Here is an 18,865-nt window from a genome sequence, read left to right on the forward strand (position 1 = left end):
ATATTTACTAATTTACTGTACTATATTACTTGATACTACTAATTTATACTTCAACTCAAGGTTACTTTTCAGATTAAGATTTTACATTCAAAACACATAATGCATAGCCTATGTAAAACATGATACAATGTTATTGATAACACTACAACATTTTGCTAAATACAACCAATGCATAATCAACTGCAACGTATTTAATATAATATAAGCACAATATGTAGAGGCAACAAAGCATTTCACTTCACAATGTAGTAATATGTTGAACTTGAAACAATAATAGTGATCCGATATGATAATGTAACACTGACATAGGCCATTGTGCATAATAATAGTAATAGTAATATTATTGGAAAAGTTTTACTTTTGATTTTGACTTCAAGAGCATGTTGTTGACAATACTTATGTACTTTTATTTTATTATTTATGTTTTTTATTATTTATATATATTTACTATTTTAAATATGAATGCAGGAGTTATGGAATATTTTTACAGTGTGGTATTGCGACTTTTAATTTGGTAAATGATTTGAATACGTCTTCAACCAGAGTCAACCTATATGAAGAATAACATATATGATCAATACATCCTTGTAACAGCAGGATTATCACATTTTCTGACATTGATAATAGCTGTACATTCTATATGAAGATTAGATTTTAATACATTTATTTTATATTTGGTTTGAAAAGAATGTTTGCTAACTTTGTTTTTTTTTGTCTTGTTTTGTTTGAATTAAACAGACTCCTTGAAGTAGCCTACTAAAAAAATGTCAAGAAAGTATGAATATTGTACTGCCAAACAAACTTTAATTTCAATAACACTTTATTTCTGTTTCGTCTGAGGTGCTGACAGCATTGAAAAAGGGTATTAATGACTTCTGTATATTATCATATTAGAGTAAAATGGCACAGTGCTAGAGGTGGGCTACATAGTTCTCCACATGTACTTTGTAAATACTGTGAGCAGCAAAAAACCTGTACAAGGCTAGATACCACAGAGGTAAGTGAGGATTAACAAAATTAATTTAATTGGGTGAACTGACCCTTTAAAGAAAACTTAATGTATATTAATAAATATTTGCTTCTAAAAAATCTGAAAAAGTACCAGGTTAGCTAATAAAATTAACAAATACCTACATCATCAACCATAAGATCATAGATCAGCATCATATTTTCTAACCTCCACACACTGAGCTTACACATTCCCATTAATGCACTCACAGGCTGCCGCTGTCTGCATGATGACACACTGCATTACTAACAATGAAATCAAGGATGACATAAGCCCTTTGTGGAAATAAAATAAAAGGAGTGAAGGTAAGGATTATTGTTTTTAAGGATTTCCTAGCAGGCAGCTTTGGTCAAATGGTGACATGCATGTGACATGTTTGTATTAAAGCATTATTGTAGAGCAGGGGCTCTCAACCTTTTTGGGGCCAGGGACCCCTTAAAAGGGAAATTCCAAGGACCCCCTCATAATCGTAACACCGGTTACGCATAACGCTTACTACCATTTGTACTCTTAGATGCTATTGAAAACTACTGTATTCTAAAACTTTTCAATTTAATACTTCAGACCTGTTTGATAGTGATAAACAGAAACACATATCAGTTTGAATCATGTTAAAGGTCCCATATCATGCTCATTTTCAGGTTCATGTTTGCATTTTGGGTTTCTACTAGAACATGTTTACATGCTTTAATGTTCAAAAAACACATTATTTTTCTCATACTGTCTGTCTGAATATACCTGTATTCACGCTCTGTCTGAAACGCTCCGTTTTAGCTCATTTCAATAGAATGGCAACGGAATTGCGTTGCTAGGAAACAGCTTGGGTCCATGTTAACTTCCTGTCAGCTGATATCATTCCCATACACTGCAATCGGAAATAAACTGGGACACATTTAGTATGTTTACTTTTAAAACTGTGAAATGGTCTAAATATTGTAGATTTGTGACATCACAAATGGACAGAAATCCTAACGGCTTGTTTCAAACGCACCGTTTCTCAATATGGGCTTTGTGTATTTCTCCATGGATTGAGTGTTTTGATACTTTCACAGTATTTATATAGCACTTAAACCTGCTTTATAATGTAAAATACATGAAAATCTCACTTTTTACAATATGGGACCTTTAACACAACTTTATTTTGCCCTGATATTCCAGGTGCTTTGTAATCAAATATCACTTTAGCTTGGTCGGCTTCATGGCTTCCTTAGCTAGCTGGCACCTGAAGACACACAACGCATTTTGTCTCCCGGCGCTGTTGCTTGATATAACTGTCGTCATATTTTCTTAATTTAGCTCTTTTGGTCTTAGCATCACTTAACAAAGTGGGCTGACTCAAATATTTCTCCATGCTCGCCAGCTAGCTAGCTGGCTAATAAGCTAAGCTAAGCAGCAGCAGGGACGCTTCGTTGCGCCCTGAGTGAAGCGACTGATTCATGACAGGTTGACGTGATGAGTCACAATCATATCACAGTTTCTATTGGCCCAAAGCTAATGTGGGTGGGCGTAGTGGACACAATACTGTATGCTTGTTTTATTGGCACAAATTGATCCCATCTGTAGATATGTACTTATTATTGATGCAGCACAATTTTATAATTTATAGCAAATTATTTCGCGGACCCTCTGACAGAGTGCCACAGACCCCTGGGGGTCCCCAGACCCCACTTTGAGAATCACTGTTGTAGAGGAATCACAGCAGCCTGTTAGAATAGACCTCTACTGTAGGAAGCCTTGGATTTGGTCCAGTCTCAATACTTCACACAGGCTTCCTATCAATCCCTCAACTCCGCTCACCTCGCTCTCCCTCAGATGACAGAAGATCTACTTAACTGTGTCAACGCGCCACGGAGCTGCTGGGAATTCATCTCATCACAGAGATAAACCGAGGAAAGACAAATAGAGCATTTAGGACTATAGAAAGAAGATCTAATAATCACATAATACACAACTAGGTGGCAGAAAATATTCAGCACTACTGTGTGGACAATGTGTTGGCTTCACAAAAGGCAAATAATGTCAGCATATATGAATTTCTGGGTATTTAAAAAGGTGTTTGTGTATCCGGTATTTTCTGACTACTGTGTATCTATATTTCAAATTAAGTTTCTTTACATGTTATATACGTAAGAAAGTCATCATGTGAAGCTAATTATGAATCCAGAGTGCAAACATGGCAACCAAAGTCTTTAATCAAATCCAGCCTTCTGTGATTTATTTAAGAGTAGCTGAAGCAGTGTATATCTTTAGACATGAATCAGAGTATACAGGTTAAACTGATAACAACAGACTTTATCTGTTTCATGCATTTATTATTAAGCTTGCCCACATTAACCCTTCACTCTTTAATTCCATAGAAAACAGAGCAGCAACTTGGCACTTCCAGACAAACCTGAAGCTCTCTGCTCTTCAGATTTCAGTACTCAGTCCCGGTCGAGCTCATCCAACCTGTTGCTACGCAGCGTTGGAACTCATCTTTGACTTTTTTGTCAATGACAGTCAGCAGACGCCACTGGAACCTCTCTTCTTCCTCCTCCTCCTCCTCCTCCTCATCATCCCGACTCTCTGAAGCTCTCAGGAAATTAAGTTAGTTTGTGGGATGATGCTCTCCACTTTGTGATCTGCAGGGTTTGCTGACGCCTCGTAGTTACAGATGGTCACTTCATGTCTGTAAGCCTAAAGAGCACACAGAGAGAAAGCATAAGGTTGACTTACAGCTCAGACAAACATACATATTTATATATACAGTTTATAGTCTTATTACATGAAAAGGAAGATAGGGCTAAGGAGGGGAAAACAGCTGGTTATACACTATGATCTTTTATGTATCTGTTACCATGTCAACTTAATTCATTTAAAACACATTGGGAGAATGAAGACGACCATACCAGGGCTGCAACCACAGATATAAAACAGCTTATACTGTATATTGCTTATAGTATAGTAGCCATTCAGAATACCAAAGACAGTTCTTAAATATTAAATCCAGGCAAAATTGATTAAATAAAATAATTGTCTGCAATATAAATGCACAATTATGAGATTATCCTTATGATCGGAAGCATGATTAGTTCTCTTGGAGCTATAATAATCAATTCTACTAAAATCTTTGTTTTTCTCTTTAGACAGACACAGCTGTCTTACATTCATTACTTAGAATAAAAAACAGTATTGGAAAAATACAAGGATTATAAAGAAAACCTCTTTCACCATAGGTTCCAATTACAGCACGTTTCAAACTGTATCCAGGTAAGATGACCGCCAAGTAGTTTCATCATGGAATGGCAAGTCATTAGAACGAGAGTTACGTATGTAACTACGGTTCTATGAGTTCTGGATGACTGCCAGAGGCAGTGTTTAACACTGGATGTTATCCATCTCGCGCACGCGCAGGTCGAGTATTTAATATCAACAAAGTCACATGTGACCTGGGATGACGTAGTTTATATAAGCCCACGTCATCATCAGAGATGTCCCTCCAGAATCTTCTCGCCAAGATTCCGAGTGACAGCCAACTCTGGCAGTCATCCAGAACTCATAGAACCGTAGTTACATACGTAACTCTCGTTCTATTTCGTTCTTCCTGACTGCCAGAGGCAGTGTTTAACACTGGATGACGACTACCAACGTAGTCACGAGGAAAACCCACCTCACCGGGAACGGCCTGTGGATTCCTGAAAGACCCCCGATGCTACTGCATGGGGAGCAGCAACATTGACCCTGTAAAAACGGGCAAAGGTGCATGGAGTAGCCCAGCTGGCCGCAGCGCAGATATCACTTAGGGGGATCCCCCGTAGTGTTGCCCAGGAAGTGGAGACACTCCTGGTGGAGTGGCCTCTGATATTAAGAGGTAAAGGCAGTCCTTTTGACCTGTATGCTTCCTCAATGGCCTGAACAATCCACCTGGAAAGCCTCTGCTTGGACAGGGTGTGCCCTTTCCTATGGCCCCCATAGCAGACAAACAGACTATCAGAGCGGCGAAAGCTCGCAGTCACCTGTATATAATGCCTTAAGGCCCTCACTGGGCAGAGCAGTTCTGCTGACTTAGCATCTTCACCCTGTAGGCATGAAGGGTCATAAGCTGCCAGCTCAATGACCTGATTACAGTGGGCCGGAGCCAACCTCTTCGGGAAAAATGATGGGTTAGGCCAAAGTGCTACCCCTGTGCCATCCGAGTTCCAGCGAATACACGTTTCACTCACTGACAAGGCGTGAAGTTCACTCACACGTTTTGCTGATGCCATCGCCAAAAGGAAAGCAACCTTTACTGAAGACCACTCCAGCCCCGACTGATCCAGAGGCTCGAAGGGGGGGAGACAAAGGGCTTCTAGCACCAGAGGCAGTTCCCACGAGGGAACCTTGACAGCCTGCGGGGGGTTCCGCCGCTGGGCTCCTTTAAGAAATCGGGTCACCAGAGTGTGAGACCCCACGGTCTGGTTATCCACTCTGACATGCCCGGCTGAAATAGCAGCTACATAGACCTTCAAGGTAGAAGGAGAGAGTTTCTTCTCCAGCAAAGACTGCAAAAATCTCAGTATTATTGGCACAGAGGCACTCTGAGGTATCTCCTCATGAACTTTACACCACTCTGAGAATATTTTCCACCTGTTGGCATACAGTGCCCTGGTGGAGGGTGCTCTTGAGTCAGAAATGGTTTGAATTACCGCCTGGTCACATACCCTTAGGAGTGGGTCCGGCTCCTCAGGGGCCATACCCAAAGCTGTAGGCGATCCGGGTTCGGATGCCAGATGCGGCCCCCCAGCTGTGAGAGCAAGTCTTGCCTCTTGGGCAGGCACCATGGAACTCCGTCCAGAAGCCTGTGCATCCCCGGAAACCAGGGTCTCCCCGGCCAGTTTGGGGCGACCAACAGGAGTCTGTTGTTGCCGTGCTGTATTCTGTGTAGCGTTACTGCTATCAGTGGGAATGGTGGGAAGGCATAGAGGAGGCAATCTGGCCATGGGTGTGCCAGGGCATCCTGTCCCAACGGGCTTGCTGTCTCCGTCAGGGAGAACCAAAGAGGGCAGTGCGTTGAGGCTTCTGAGGCAAACAGGTCCACCTCTGCTGCGCCATATTTGCGCCATATCTCCTCTACCACCTCTGGGTGGAGCCTCCACTCGCCCGCGGGGGGTTTCTGGCGGGAGAGAAAGTCTGCCACCACATTCTGTGGCCCTGGCAGATACATGGCCCTGAGGCTGGAAAAACAAGGGAAAGCCCATACCAGAAGTCTCCGTGCCACCTGTAGCAACCGGGTTGATCTGGTGCCCCCTTGCCGGTTTACATGGTAGACAGCTGACTTGTTGTCGGACCGTACAACAACATGCCTGCCTCTCAAATGTGGTAGGAATTTGCGAAGTGCCAAATATATAGCACGGAGCTTGAGCACATTAATGTGCTCCGCCGCTTCCTGTGCTGTCCAAAGCCCCCTTATCGCTCTGTGCTGCCATACTGCCCCCCAGCCGGAGGGCGAAGCATCGGTCACCACCACCTCGCGACGTGAGGGAATCGAACCCAATGAGATGCCCCTGGCCAGATATGCCCCGGCTCTCCATGGCCGCAATGCAAGGAGGCATCGGCTGGACACCCTGACTCTCTTGGATCTGTGGGACTTTGGATCTAATTGGAGACAATTGATCCAAATTTGGAATGGCCGTAAGTACAGGAGGCCCAGTGGCACTACTGATGTTACTGACGTCAACATACCTAACAGCCTGAGAAACAGGCTGTACCTCAACCTCCTATTCTTCCGGAACCGGAGGAGGAGCTGGAGTATGGCGTTTACTCGTCTTGGTGTTGGGAAGGCCAGCATATGGCGGGAGTCCAGAGTTAAACCAATGAACACTACCCTTTGGCTGGGTATGAGACAACTCTTGGCATGGTTGACGGTAAGGCCCAACCTCGTCACGTGATGCAGAAGGGACGCAGTGTCCCGCTCTGCCTGTTCCCTGGTCAGAGCACAAATTAGCCAATCGTCCAGGTATGGGAGGATAAGCATACCCCTGGCCTGCATCGGGGCGAGTGCCGCCCTCATGCACCTTGTGAAGACCCGTGGGGCAAGGGAAAGACCAAATGGGAGCACCTTGAATTGGAAGGCCTTGCCTTCGAATGCGAAGCGCAGGTACTGCCTGTGAGGTAGTGCTATTGGGACGTGAAAGTATGCGTCCTTCAAATCGATGGATGTGAACCAACTGTGCCGTGTCACGTTTTGGAGCACATCTGCTGTACTCAGCATGTGGAAGGGCAACACCTTCAGAAATGTGTTCAGCCCTCGTAAGTCCAGTATAGGGCGAAACCCACCCTCTCTCTTTGGAATCAGAAAATAAACTGAGTAAAACCCACCTTGCTGTGTCTCTTGCCCCAGCTCTTCGATGGCACCCTTCCCCAGGAGGGTGGATATTTCTTGTCTGAGTGCCTGGGACTTTGTGGGATCTCTGACCGTGGTCAGTCTGATCCCACTGAAAACTGGGGGCCGGCGTCGGAATTGGAGATTGTACCCTTGGGAAAGCGTAGCCACCACCCAAGGGTCTGAAGTGCTGCTTTCCCAGCAGCTGAGTTGCTGCTGGGAGAAGCGTCCGACTGCCGGCCCCGGGGCATCAGGATCTTCCCCTCTGGCCCTTTGGGTACCTGGGGGGGGCGATACCCTGACCCCCGACCCCTTCTCGCTTGAGGCACCGGCCGTGCCGGAGCCTGCGAGGTCCTCGGGTACATATCAGGACGAGCTGGAAGCCGAGGGCGACTGGTACCACCACCCTGTGGGGGCCGCTGTCGCAATAAAGGCGTAGGTTCCCGGAAGCTAGCAAACTGCTGCCGAGTCTGGTTCGCCTGGATTCCCCGCTCCAAGGCCTGCTGTGCTGCTGGGCCAAACAGCTCCCCCGGAACCACGGGGAGAGTGCGGAGGGCTCTCCGGCCCGGCTCCGAAAGCGGAGATTGGGCCAGCCATACCTGCCGGCGAGTCAGCGTAAGGGTCGACATTAGTCTGCCAAGCTCCCTTGTGATAAGACCGAACGCCTGCAGGGATGCATCACTGAGGCTCTGGACGGAAGCATCCACGCCAGCAGCTTGCAGGGACTGGGACAAGGATAGTATCAGGTGGGAAAGAGAGTTTCCAAGACGGCCCATGCGTGCCGCTGTTTCATAAGCCTTGACTAGAAAGTCGTCTGTGATGCGACACTGGGGCCTGGGACAGCGAGCATCAGGCCTCAAGACCTCATTGGGAGACACAATAAGGGCGGCAATAGATGGCTCCACTGCTGGCATCTTACCCAGTCCGTAAGTGTCAGCGTTCTGCATTGAAGCTAAGGCCCTGCCGTCAGTGGTGTGGTGGGAAAGCGATTTCGGGTCTGGCCAGCATTTGTGGAGCTCCTCAATGTATGGCTGGGAGGGTAGAACAGAGAAACCCGCCAGGGGCGGGGCCCACCTAAAAAATGCACTGGATGAGGTGCCCGCAGTCGGGGCCTCATCCAAACCTAAGCGTGCCAGAGCCATACGGACCACTGGCTTAACTGTCGCTGGAGCAGACTCTGAGCCTGCCCTGGACCCACTTCCTGACTGCTGGGAACAGGTGTCAGAAGCGTGGGAGGAGGCTACTAGCTCTCCCTGTCCAGGCCGGTCCTCACAGAACTGGCTACAGGAAGCCCTCGTAGACAGGGCATCCTCATCCCATCCCGGTGGGGTAGGTGTCATAGCCTGCGGGCTGTCATTCTGGGTTGCGTTCACCCTGCCTGGCTGAAGGTTAAGGAGCAGCGCTTTAATCTCAGCAAACTCTGATGTTAGCGTGTCGACCTTAGTTGCCAAACAGTCCACTTTCCGTGCCTTTTTTGTAGGTGGGGCCCCCTTAGGTGGGGCGCGTCTCCGCCCACTCCGTGCATTTGAAGGTACACCCGATAGGGGCAACTGGCACTCGAGCTGCTCTTCTAGCTCAGCTAATCGAGCTATCTTCAGCTCCCGTGGCATAAAACTACAATTCATGCACTGACTGTCGGACAGCCCCTCCCTCAGGTGTACAACACCGAGGCATGTGGGGCATTCATCATGGCCATCAGTAGCTAGCAGTGGAGCCATGCAGGCACGGCAAACATGCTCACCTAACATGGTGCTGCTGATATTTATAATAATTCTTAGTATTAATTTTATACTCTTATATTTAATTAAATAATGTATTTATCTTACTTATATAATGTGTTTACTTAGTTATGCAAATCATTGGTTACACTGGAGTGAAAGCACTCTCTAATAACAGAGAGAAAAAAAATTACATCAATTTGCTTAACAGCAAACTGTCTCAGTAACTAGACACTAGCTTTGAACTAGGACTGTTATTATACAAAAGACAGGGGAGATAATAACTTCCCCTTTAACAGCAGCCACAAAATAAGTTAACCCACAAGCGAAATCACTTACTGGGGAGCGGTCGCTCTATCTATCAACAAAGGAGATGTCTGCTTTAACGAGCGAAATCACTCGCTGCTGAGCAATACACACTGTAAAAGGAAATGAATTAGCCGACAACAGCCCAACGGGGCTCGTTGTCCGACGGAGGCTCGCCGATACTGTAGCGCAAACACTTAGCTCGGCGGCAATAAACAATAAAGGAGACCGAAAACAGACTCCTATCAACAAACGTAACTTAAACTCTAACGACGGGAGGATATACTCACCTTGTTATCCTAGCTCACCTGTCGTTAGCCTCGCTGAATTGAACCGGCGAAAACACCGGTGTTACAGCGTCTAAAGTGTTAGAGTGTAGCCGTGAGTAACTAATCGCAGCCCTTGGAGGACGAAACCGTAGCTCCAACCATGCGGTTGCAGGGCTTCCAGCGAAAAGTCAACGGCTTATCTCTTTTAATCAACCTGCATTCGCGGATTACCTGCCGCGAGAAGATTCAAGGGACATCTCTGATGATGACGTGGGCTTATATAAACTACGTCATCCCAGGTCACATGTGACTTTGTTGATATTAAATACTCGACCTGCGCGTGCGCGAGATGGATAACATCCAGTGTTAAACACTGCCTCTGGCAGTCAGGAAGAACGAAATAGAACTACTGTTTGATATCCATGGCTGCATCTAACTAACCAACTTTATGAATGAAGATCAGGTTAGGAAATTAGCAACAGCCACCAGCCAAATACTGGTCAAATATGCAAGTGGCTGCTAGCTTTGCTTCACTCACCAGCCAAAAAAAGACACAATGGTAATCTATTGAGTGGCCGGTAATTTTTGGAATCCATCAGCCACAGTGGCAGATGGACAAAAAAGTTCATTTCCAACCCTGCTAAAGATTGTTTTCCAGATTAATTGTTGGTCTACAAAATGTCAGAAAATAGTGACTTAGTTAGTAACTAAATAATAGCAAACGAAATAATACGAGTTCCTCTCCACCCAAATACTCCATCCAGTCTCGGCTTGATTAGAACCATATCAAATAAAACTGCGATCTCTCTGACCAGCCTAGACATCACGCTTCAAGACAGTGACAACAAAGATTCAAAAACGTAAACCAGAAAAGTGAATATGGTACAAACAGGACCCGCGGGGGTTGCTGGCGTCCCCTGGCCGATATTACTGTCTTTCAGAGGTTGTAGCGGGCTCAGGCTCAAGCTAAAGCTCATGAAGATATCGGTATCTCTCATGAAAGTACAGAACCTAAGGAATCCATTAGCACCAACCATGTCATGCTAGCTCGTCAGGAAGGAGGCTAAATAACGCTCCAAAGTTAGGCTAAATTTTGGCATGGAAAAACCGGCAAGGCCATTTTCAAAGGAAAATCTGTTATATGGGTACCCACAAGTCTCCCCTTCACAGACATGCCCACTTTATGATAATCACATGCAGTTTTCTGCATGCAGTATAAATGTGTTACTTTCGCCTATTCTAAAATGGTGTATTTGGATATTTCTGCATACTGGGGTCCCTAAACAGTCTTGAATGACATAATTATCACTGTAAAGCTGAGACTCTTTTGGATCTAATGAGCCCAACTGTATTCATGTTTGATGATGTTAGCCTCCATAGGAGACATTTCCATTTTTTTTTAAACTTGACCTCACTGTATAAAATGACCTTGTGGTGACCTCTAGGATAATCACAGTATCATGAAACTTAATAACCACAAACTAGAGACCTAGAGCATTCAGAGGATGGATGGATCAAACTAGAGACCTAGAGCATTCAGAGGATGGATGGATCAGACTAGAGACCTAGAGCATTCAGAGGATGGATGGATCAAACTAGAGACCTAGAGCATTCAGAGGATGGATGGATCAGACTAGAGACCTAGAGCATTCAGAGGATGGATGGATCAAACTAGAGACCTAGAGCATTCAGAGGATGGATGGATCAAACTAGAGACCTAGAGCATTCAGAGGATGGATGGATCAGACTAGAGACCTAGAGCATTCAGAGGATGGATGGATCAAACTAGAGACCTAGAGCATTCAGAGGATGGATGGATCAGACTAGAGACCTAGAGCATTCAGAGGATGGATGGCTTTCCTAGCTACATTGACAATAAGGGGTTTCTGGCCATGGGAATGGCCATCATATACTTCTATCATAATTTTATACACTTTGACAATTCATTTTAATTAATTAATTCATGTTTATTTTTGATTAATGACTAGAACAACTTGACCCACAGTGCTGAGCTGCATCTCAAATTGATATTCAGGATCCAGCTTTCAGATGATGTACACCACTTCTATGTGACATCAACTGTTGACCTGCTATCGCCCCCTAAAGACCCTCTGTACCCCCCTAAAAAAGACTAAAACTGGTCTATGTGGGTCTCTTAGGTTTAATCCAACTGAACCTACTGTGTGGCTGCATGCTTGCAACATGCATGATTGTTGCTATTCTGAGCTGTGGGCCAAAGTGGCCCATGATTTAATCGTGCCAGAGGGCAGAATTAACATTGGAAATAATGTGGGAAACTGTCATGTTTTGACAAAACTACAGTAGACGTGAACTGTTTGGTGTTAATTAAAAAGAAGGACGGCTAAAAGAGACGTCACCACAACAGCATCATACCCACTGACAGACACGCAAGGGCTCTTTGGAGAATGGGAGGGAAACCGGAGGAACACCAGAGAGATACCAAAATATTTTGGGAAAGAATCTGCTGACCTCGGGATAAAAGACGAGTCAAAATAATATCTCCTTTCAATGTTGTTGTGATCTGACGCACACAGCCAAACCAACCGCGGAACAGCTGGGAAAAAAAAGATCTTTATCAGTTGATCCGTTCTGGGAACACTCAGGGATGGACTGCAGTCTAATACAACACACCCCCTTCATGAAGGTTATACTGTTCAGTTTTAGTTGAAACTGTTTTAGAGAGGTGTTGATTCAACTTCATGGTCATTTTGGAGGATGTGGTTTTCTAATATTTCGCTACCCTCACTGATACATCGATATCTACAGTATTTTAGATGATCAAACAAAAAGAGGAGGAGCATTTCTTTTTTTAAATGCTGTAATTTGGACTGACCTCCGAGTATTCTCCCCTCAGACCGATGTAGTAGACCCTGGTGTTCTCTGCTCCGAAGTTCTTTGAGATGTGGATGGAGAGGTGGTGGACACTGGAGAAACGAGCGATCCTGGAAATCGTGACACAACGGGAGAGACACCTCGGTTTGAGACAACAGCTTGGGTATGCATTCATACTCCAAGGGAGCAATACTAAACTGCAGTGACATTTTGACAAGAAATTTGTAAAGGATTGTAAAGAAGGACTTAAAGGGATAGTTCGGGTTTTTTTCAAGTGGGGTTGTATGAGGTACTTATCCACAGTCAGCGTATTACCTACAGTAGCTGTCGGTCGGCATGCCCCCAGTTTGTATAAACAGACAGGAGTACTGCTGTGGACAGGGCAGCAGCAAAACAGATTTCAGCCACCTAAAAAAAGGCTCACCTAAAAAAAAAATCTATATCAGTTTAAGCGTACACTATATTTAGAGTATTTTCACTGCTTTACCTTTTTCCGACGGAGAACTGAAGCCCCTGTATCCATCTATGCTCTCACCAAAGCCACTAGACTCCATTGGTTTGTCACGAAAACACACGCAAGAAATACACAGTAAATGATTTGATCCCATGTGCAAGACACATTTCTGATGTTGTTGACAGGTGTGTTTACAAAACCGCCTGTTTCCACCGGCATCCACACTCCTTTTTACTATTTATTGCTCTAGGTGCAACAATGACTTTGTTCCGTGTTGCAAATGCAACACATACGGTAAGTTCCTGTTGTTACAGACGACCCCTCCTCCTCGAGGTTTCCCCTCAACCAGATGTAGCTTGTGGCCGGAGTCCCCAATAGGTCCACATATTTAGCATGCTAGATATCTGGAATGTGTTTGTGAGGCATCGGCTTGCGTCTGCAAACCTCTCGGCTCGCGTCTGCAAACTTCTCGGCGAGCGTCTTTGAACAGCTCATAAAACATGCTCAAACTGCGCCGATGTGCGAGCAGAAAATCAGGGCTAAAGTTGTGTAGTGTGAACCAGGCATAACCAATCGAGACAGCGGTACACCAGCAACTCCGATTGTTCTGCAAGGTCAAATTACTGATGTTTTTTCAATGGAGTCTGGTTGCTTTGGCGAGAGCACAGATAACCGCTTCAGTTCCCGGTCGGAAACATAGACTGTACAGATGTCTCATGGCAAAGTAAACCAGGGAAAATATTCTAAATGTGGCGTACAATTAAACGGATATAGATTTCTTTTAGGTGTCTAAAATCTGTTTTGCTGCTGCCCCCGTCCACAGCAGTACATTGCTTTGCTTTCATGCTGGTACTCCTGTCTGATTCTCCAAACTGGAGGCGTGCCGACCGTCATCTACTGTAGGTAATACACCAACTACAGGTAAGTACCTCACACAATCCCACTTTAAAACACCCGAACGATCCCTTTAAAAGTGAGTAATGGCATGTTGTTTTATGTGCGTGCGTGAATATAACAGAAATACATACACATGCATGCAAGTGTCTGACATACTGAGACAAACAGAAAGAAAAACAGAGAGTTGGTTCCACTTGTGTTTTGAACGCTTCTTTGACCAGATCACAAAGATTGGATTTCACCGCATTATGTGGTCAAGCATCTTAAATACAGAAGCTACTTTAACTTAATCACTTCTATATCTCTCGTCTTATCAATCATGAGCAAATCTAAAAGCCTTCAAAATACAGTGGTGCAGGGAGGACGTATTTTTGTAGGCCAACCAGGAAGTTAGTGTCGCCCTGGTTCCCTCGACAAAAAGTCATTAGGATTGTTCCGTTGGGTTTTGGATTAATGCAGATAATCAGCTCCTGTCGCACTCTATTGTCTTTGGGGGATTTCACGGTAAAGCTAGAAGGCAGATTTGTCACTTAAAGCTAAATTGTGTAACATTTGTGTCAATAAAAAGGTCCAACCAACAGTGTGTTTTATGTTATTAGTCCTTGTTTGTCGGTGACCCTGTGTGTTGCCTTACTGCACCAGTTTGCCTGCTGTAAGCTCTTCAACAACCACCTTCCTGCAAGCTGTGTCAGCAGTGAGCTGGTTGGTGGCTGACAGTGTCAAGCTAGCAGTGATGTGGGAAAGATGTACCAACAATGACAACAACTAAAAGCGTCAGGAAACTAAAGAACAAGCATGCAGTAAGTGTAAAAAAACAACACCAAAAAGATATATGGCTTTTTAAACTGCAGATTTCTTGAATGCACCGCTCGTTGGCATGTCGGTCTGTTCTTTATACTATGACAGTTTTCCTAAAAATTGATTTTAAAAAAAATCACAATATATCGCCTTGCTCACAGTATCGCAATATATTGAACCGTAGCCCCAGTATCATGATACGTATCGTATTGCCAGGTTCTTTCCAATACACAGCCCTATCATAAGGCAGGTGGAAAGTGTTGATTTTAGGAACCTGATGGGACTAAGAGTTCCTGATTGAAGACAGCAAGTTGCTCAGGTGATTAAAAACTGCTCATGCTCTCACTTTGTTGGGTATTCCAGCTCGGCGACGGGGTCTCTGTTGAGTCTGAAGGCTTGTTCGGGTTCTCTGCCGGTGTCGTCGAAGGACATGTGAGGGATGTTCTTGTACCTGGAAAGAAAAGTAAGTTCATGAAATCACTGCCCTCTAGTGATGGGAAGGGATGCAAGCATTTCAGCTGCAGATCGGTTTATTTCTTATTTTAATAGGACCTAGAATAAATCCAAGGCTGCAGTCGAAAAGTCAAAAAATTTGAATGTCTTTTCCTAAACACTTTTCCTTGACCTCAGTGGAAAACGTCATGAGGTCAAGGATAGATGTGAAGGAGAATTAATTTAGGAAAAGACAACCACGGTATTAAAAATATCAGACTGCACCTACTCAGTGTACAGTATATGGCGGTCGCCCCCAGTTTGGAGAAACAGACAGCAGCGGGGGAGCAAAGTAATGTACTGCTGTGGACGGGAGCAGCAGCAAAACGGATTTTAGACACCTAATAAAATTAATAAAAAATAAAATTAAGTGTACGCTATATTTACAATATTTCCACCGCTTTACTTTGCCGTCCGACAGCCCTTTCCGGAGGCGTGCTGGAGACATTGTATCCAACTATGCTTTCGCCAAAGCCACCAGACTTCATTGAAAAAAATAAGAATTGTAATAATAATAATTGTTAAATCTATGCAAGACAGGCATGATCGTTTGTTTTCAGGAACGGCCGAATGGTGCGTCGATTTAAATGTTGCGGCCGCAAGGAATTGTGGGGCGGCATTATCTCCTTTCCTTTGGTAAAGGATGGTCCAGTGTATCTTATGCTAAAGGAGATAATAAAGGAAGCATTGAGGCAAATTTCCTCAGCATTTAGAGGATTCAAACAGCTCTCGTCATGGCTGCTACTGAGATACATCCAAATCATTTCACTCCGTTAGGAACCTTCCTGAGAGAGAAAGACTTTTCCACCGCAGTCCAACACTCTTTTTTGTATGATGGAGACGATGAATTTATGAACAAAGATTTTGGGGTGCTGTGGTGGTCTAGGGGGTTTAAAGGGATAGTTTGGGTGTTTAGAAGTGGGGTTGTATGAGGTACTTATCCATACTAGGTGTATTACTTACAGTAGATGACGGTCGGCACGCCCCCAGTTTGGAGAAACAGACAGGAGTACCGACACCGGAGCAAAGCAACACAGTGCTGTGGACGGGTACGGCAGAAAAACGTATTTCAGACACCTAAAAGAAAGGCCCACCTAAAAAAAACAACTGATATCTCTTAAATATAAGTTTAGCCTAAACTATATTTAGAATATTTTCACCACTTTCTCTTGCTGTCAGACAGCCCTTTCTGATGGGGAACTGAACTGAATTATCTCTGCTCTCTCCAAAGCCAGCAGGCTCAGATGACAAAAACAGTACAGATAAGTTTTACTTTCAGTTCAGTACCCCGTTGGAAAATATTCTAAATGCAGCGTACACTTAACAGATATCAATTTTTTTAGGTGAGGTGAGTTTTTTTACGTTTTGCTGTTGTCACCTTCCACCTCACTGTATTGCTTTGCTCCGGTGCTCCTGTCTGTTTCTCGATGTCGGGGGCACGCCGACCATCATCTACTGTAGGTAATACACCTGCTATGGATAAGTACCTCATACAAGCCCACTTCAAAACACCCAAACTATCCCTTTAAGTCCCCAGTTCATATCCAGCTGGGTTCACTCCGTTACCTAATCAAAGAAGCAGTGAACAGACACTCACAGTCGAATCTCAGCCGGATGAGAGTCGTCATCTTCTCCAGAGATGATGATGCCTTTCAGCTTCACGCTGCCTGTAAAACTGAAAGAGATGACACACAGTTGCTTCGCTGCCATCGCTGACAAAAATCACAAAGAGACGCTATCAGGTCACAAAAAAACAAACACTGGACGCTGTGAATGACGAGTAGCTGTCACAAGAGACGAATTATGAAAAAACAAAAATGAAATTAGAACCAGAACCGTTTCGGTCTGAAATTACAGAAAAATGAAGAGTTCATCTTATTATTACTAGTGAAGAAGAACCCTGTTAGCAGCTTACATTCCAACACATTTCATAATAATAGCATATGTGTTGCCATCTACAAATATACTCATTCAAGAGGAAAGGGTAAAGTTCAGGCTCATATGATGATGATGATGGTGATTTTAGAACTTACGGGATGTTGAACAGCAGCTCTTCATCTGCGTCACTCTCGACATACTAAAAGAAAATAGACACACACAAGAGTGAATCCTTTCTAAGCAATCAGAGTTGCAGCAGCAATAAAAGAAACAGTACAATCTGCACTGAGTCATTCTCAGACTGGGATACTGGTTTGACCCCAGTATAAGCAATCACAACTGGGTATTATTTTACACTATTTTCTGACATTTTACAGAGGAAAAGATTAATCAGTTAATCAAGAAAATAATCTGCAAATGAATCAATAATGACAATGATCGTTATAAACATCAGTTTGATTATTTCATGTGTAATTTTGCCAACATTTGCCATATTGTAACATACCGGTATATCAATATCTTAAAATATGATTATTAACATCATGATTATGATTTCACCAGTGGTGATAGTATTCAATTGAGAAAAAGTACCAGTACAACAATGTAGAAGTACTCCATTACAAGTAAAATACCTTCATTCAAGGTAAAATTAATGGACTTAAGAAGTAAAAAGTAAAAGTAGTTTCTTCTGCAAAAGAAAAGGCCCTTCTGAGTTATATATTGCTATATATCACACTATAGTAGTTGTTAGTGATGCATCAACGCATACTGTCATAGGTAAAAGTTGAACTAATATCAACTACTTTATCTCCTAAAAAAAAACTTTCATAAACTCATTAAATGTTTATGTCACATCTTATTTTGAAAAGTAACTAGTTCCTGTCTGATAAATGCAGTGAAGGAAGAGTCCAATATTTACCTCTGAGCTGTAGTGGAGCATAACATAAAGAGTACAAGTACCTCAAACAGATACTCAACAGTAACACACATTACTGGAGTAAATGTAACGTTACTTAGTAACTTTCCCTACAGGATTGCAGACTCGTGTGATTTGTCAGCCTGAGTGATAATAATAAAGTTTTGTTTGATTTAATAACTACGCAGCTCCACCATGAGCTCCACTACGCAGCTCCACCATGAGCTCCACTATGAGCTCCACTACGCAGCTCCACCATGAGCTCCACTATGAGCTCCATGAGCTCCACAGCGGGGTAAAGGCTCTGTGTAGCCGGGTACCGTGTCCCGCTCGTTCCTCCGGTCCCAGGGTTTGAACACCAGCCTCCCGTCCCCTTCTCTGGTCTCGTTGAGGCACTGCAGCTTGTCCAGGTCGATCCTCCGGTACAGTCCGTACTCCAGGCCCCTCTCCGCGGGCTCGTGCTCCCCCGCGCACCCGCAACCTTGCCCGTGCCCATGACCGTGCCCGGACATCGTTCTGTTACAGTTAGCTCAGACAGAGACAGCTGTCTGGATCAGACTGGGTCAGTGTGTTTACACAGAGTGAGCTAGTGAAATAGTGCGATCAGCAAGTTCCTCTTAGCGGAAGCGAACCGACGTTATAAATAGACTTCCGGTTTGAGATTTTCAAAATAAAACAAGCTGTTTGTCTACATGGTATTGTTAATGCGGCAGTAGGCAGACTATTTTTGGCATCATTGGGCAAAAATTCCATAATAAACTTTCAGCATATTGTAATTCAAGTGTTCTGAGAGAAAACTAGACTTCTGCTCCTCCTCATGGCTCTGTTTTCAGGATTTAGAAAATCTAACCTGTGACGGCAGACTTTGACCAATCACAGGTCATTTCAGAGAGAGAGCGTTCCTATTGGCTGTTCATTCAACGGAGGCAGCTGTC

At 44.1% G+C, this 18,865-nt stretch overlaps 1 protein-coding gene across 1 annotated transcript; it reads right to left on the minus strand.

The window, feature by feature from the left end:
- Nucleotides 1–3,183: 3,183 nt before the first annotated feature.
- Nucleotides 3,184–18,721, minus strand: pithd1 (PITH (C-terminal proteasome-interacting domain of thioredoxin-like) domain containing 1). Its single transcript, XM_037793962.1, has 6 exons — nt 18,251–18,721; nt 17,170–17,213; nt 16,734–16,811; nt 14,991–15,095; nt 12,497–12,605; nt 3,184–3,685 (listed from the first exon to the last, which is right to left on the minus strand). The coding sequence occupies exons 1-6, from the start codon at nt 18,440–18,442 to the stop codon at nt 3,584–3,586; spliced, it is 630 nt and encodes a 209-aa protein (XP_037649890.1). The 5' UTR covers nt 18,443–18,721; the 3' UTR covers nt 3,184–3,583.
- Between the last annotated feature and the right edge of the window lie 144 nt (nt 18,722–18,865).

This window comes from Sebastes umbrosus, chromosome 15 (assembly GCF_015220745.1).
Source record: "Sebastes umbrosus isolate fSebUmb1 chromosome 15, fSebUmb1.pri, whole genome shotgun sequence".
Classification (NCBI taxonomy): domain Eukaryota; kingdom Metazoa; phylum Chordata; class Actinopteri; order Perciformes; family Sebastidae; genus Sebastes; species Sebastes umbrosus.

Bases quoted from the DNA above. Each gene is read 5' to 3' on its own strand.
- pithd1 (XM_037793962.1), bottom strand. From the start codon at position 18,442: ATGTCCGGGCACGGTCATGGGCACGGGCAAGGTTGCGGGTGCGCGGGG. The intron at 15,096-16,733 runs GTGAGTGTCTGT...TTTTCTTTCCAG, and splicing joins CATCCGGCTGAGATTCGACT to GTACAAGAACATCCCTCACA. The intron at 3,686-12,496 runs GTCAGTCCAAAT...TGTGCTCTTTAG, and splicing joins TGAGGGGAGAATACTCGGAG to GCTTACAGACATGAAGTGAC.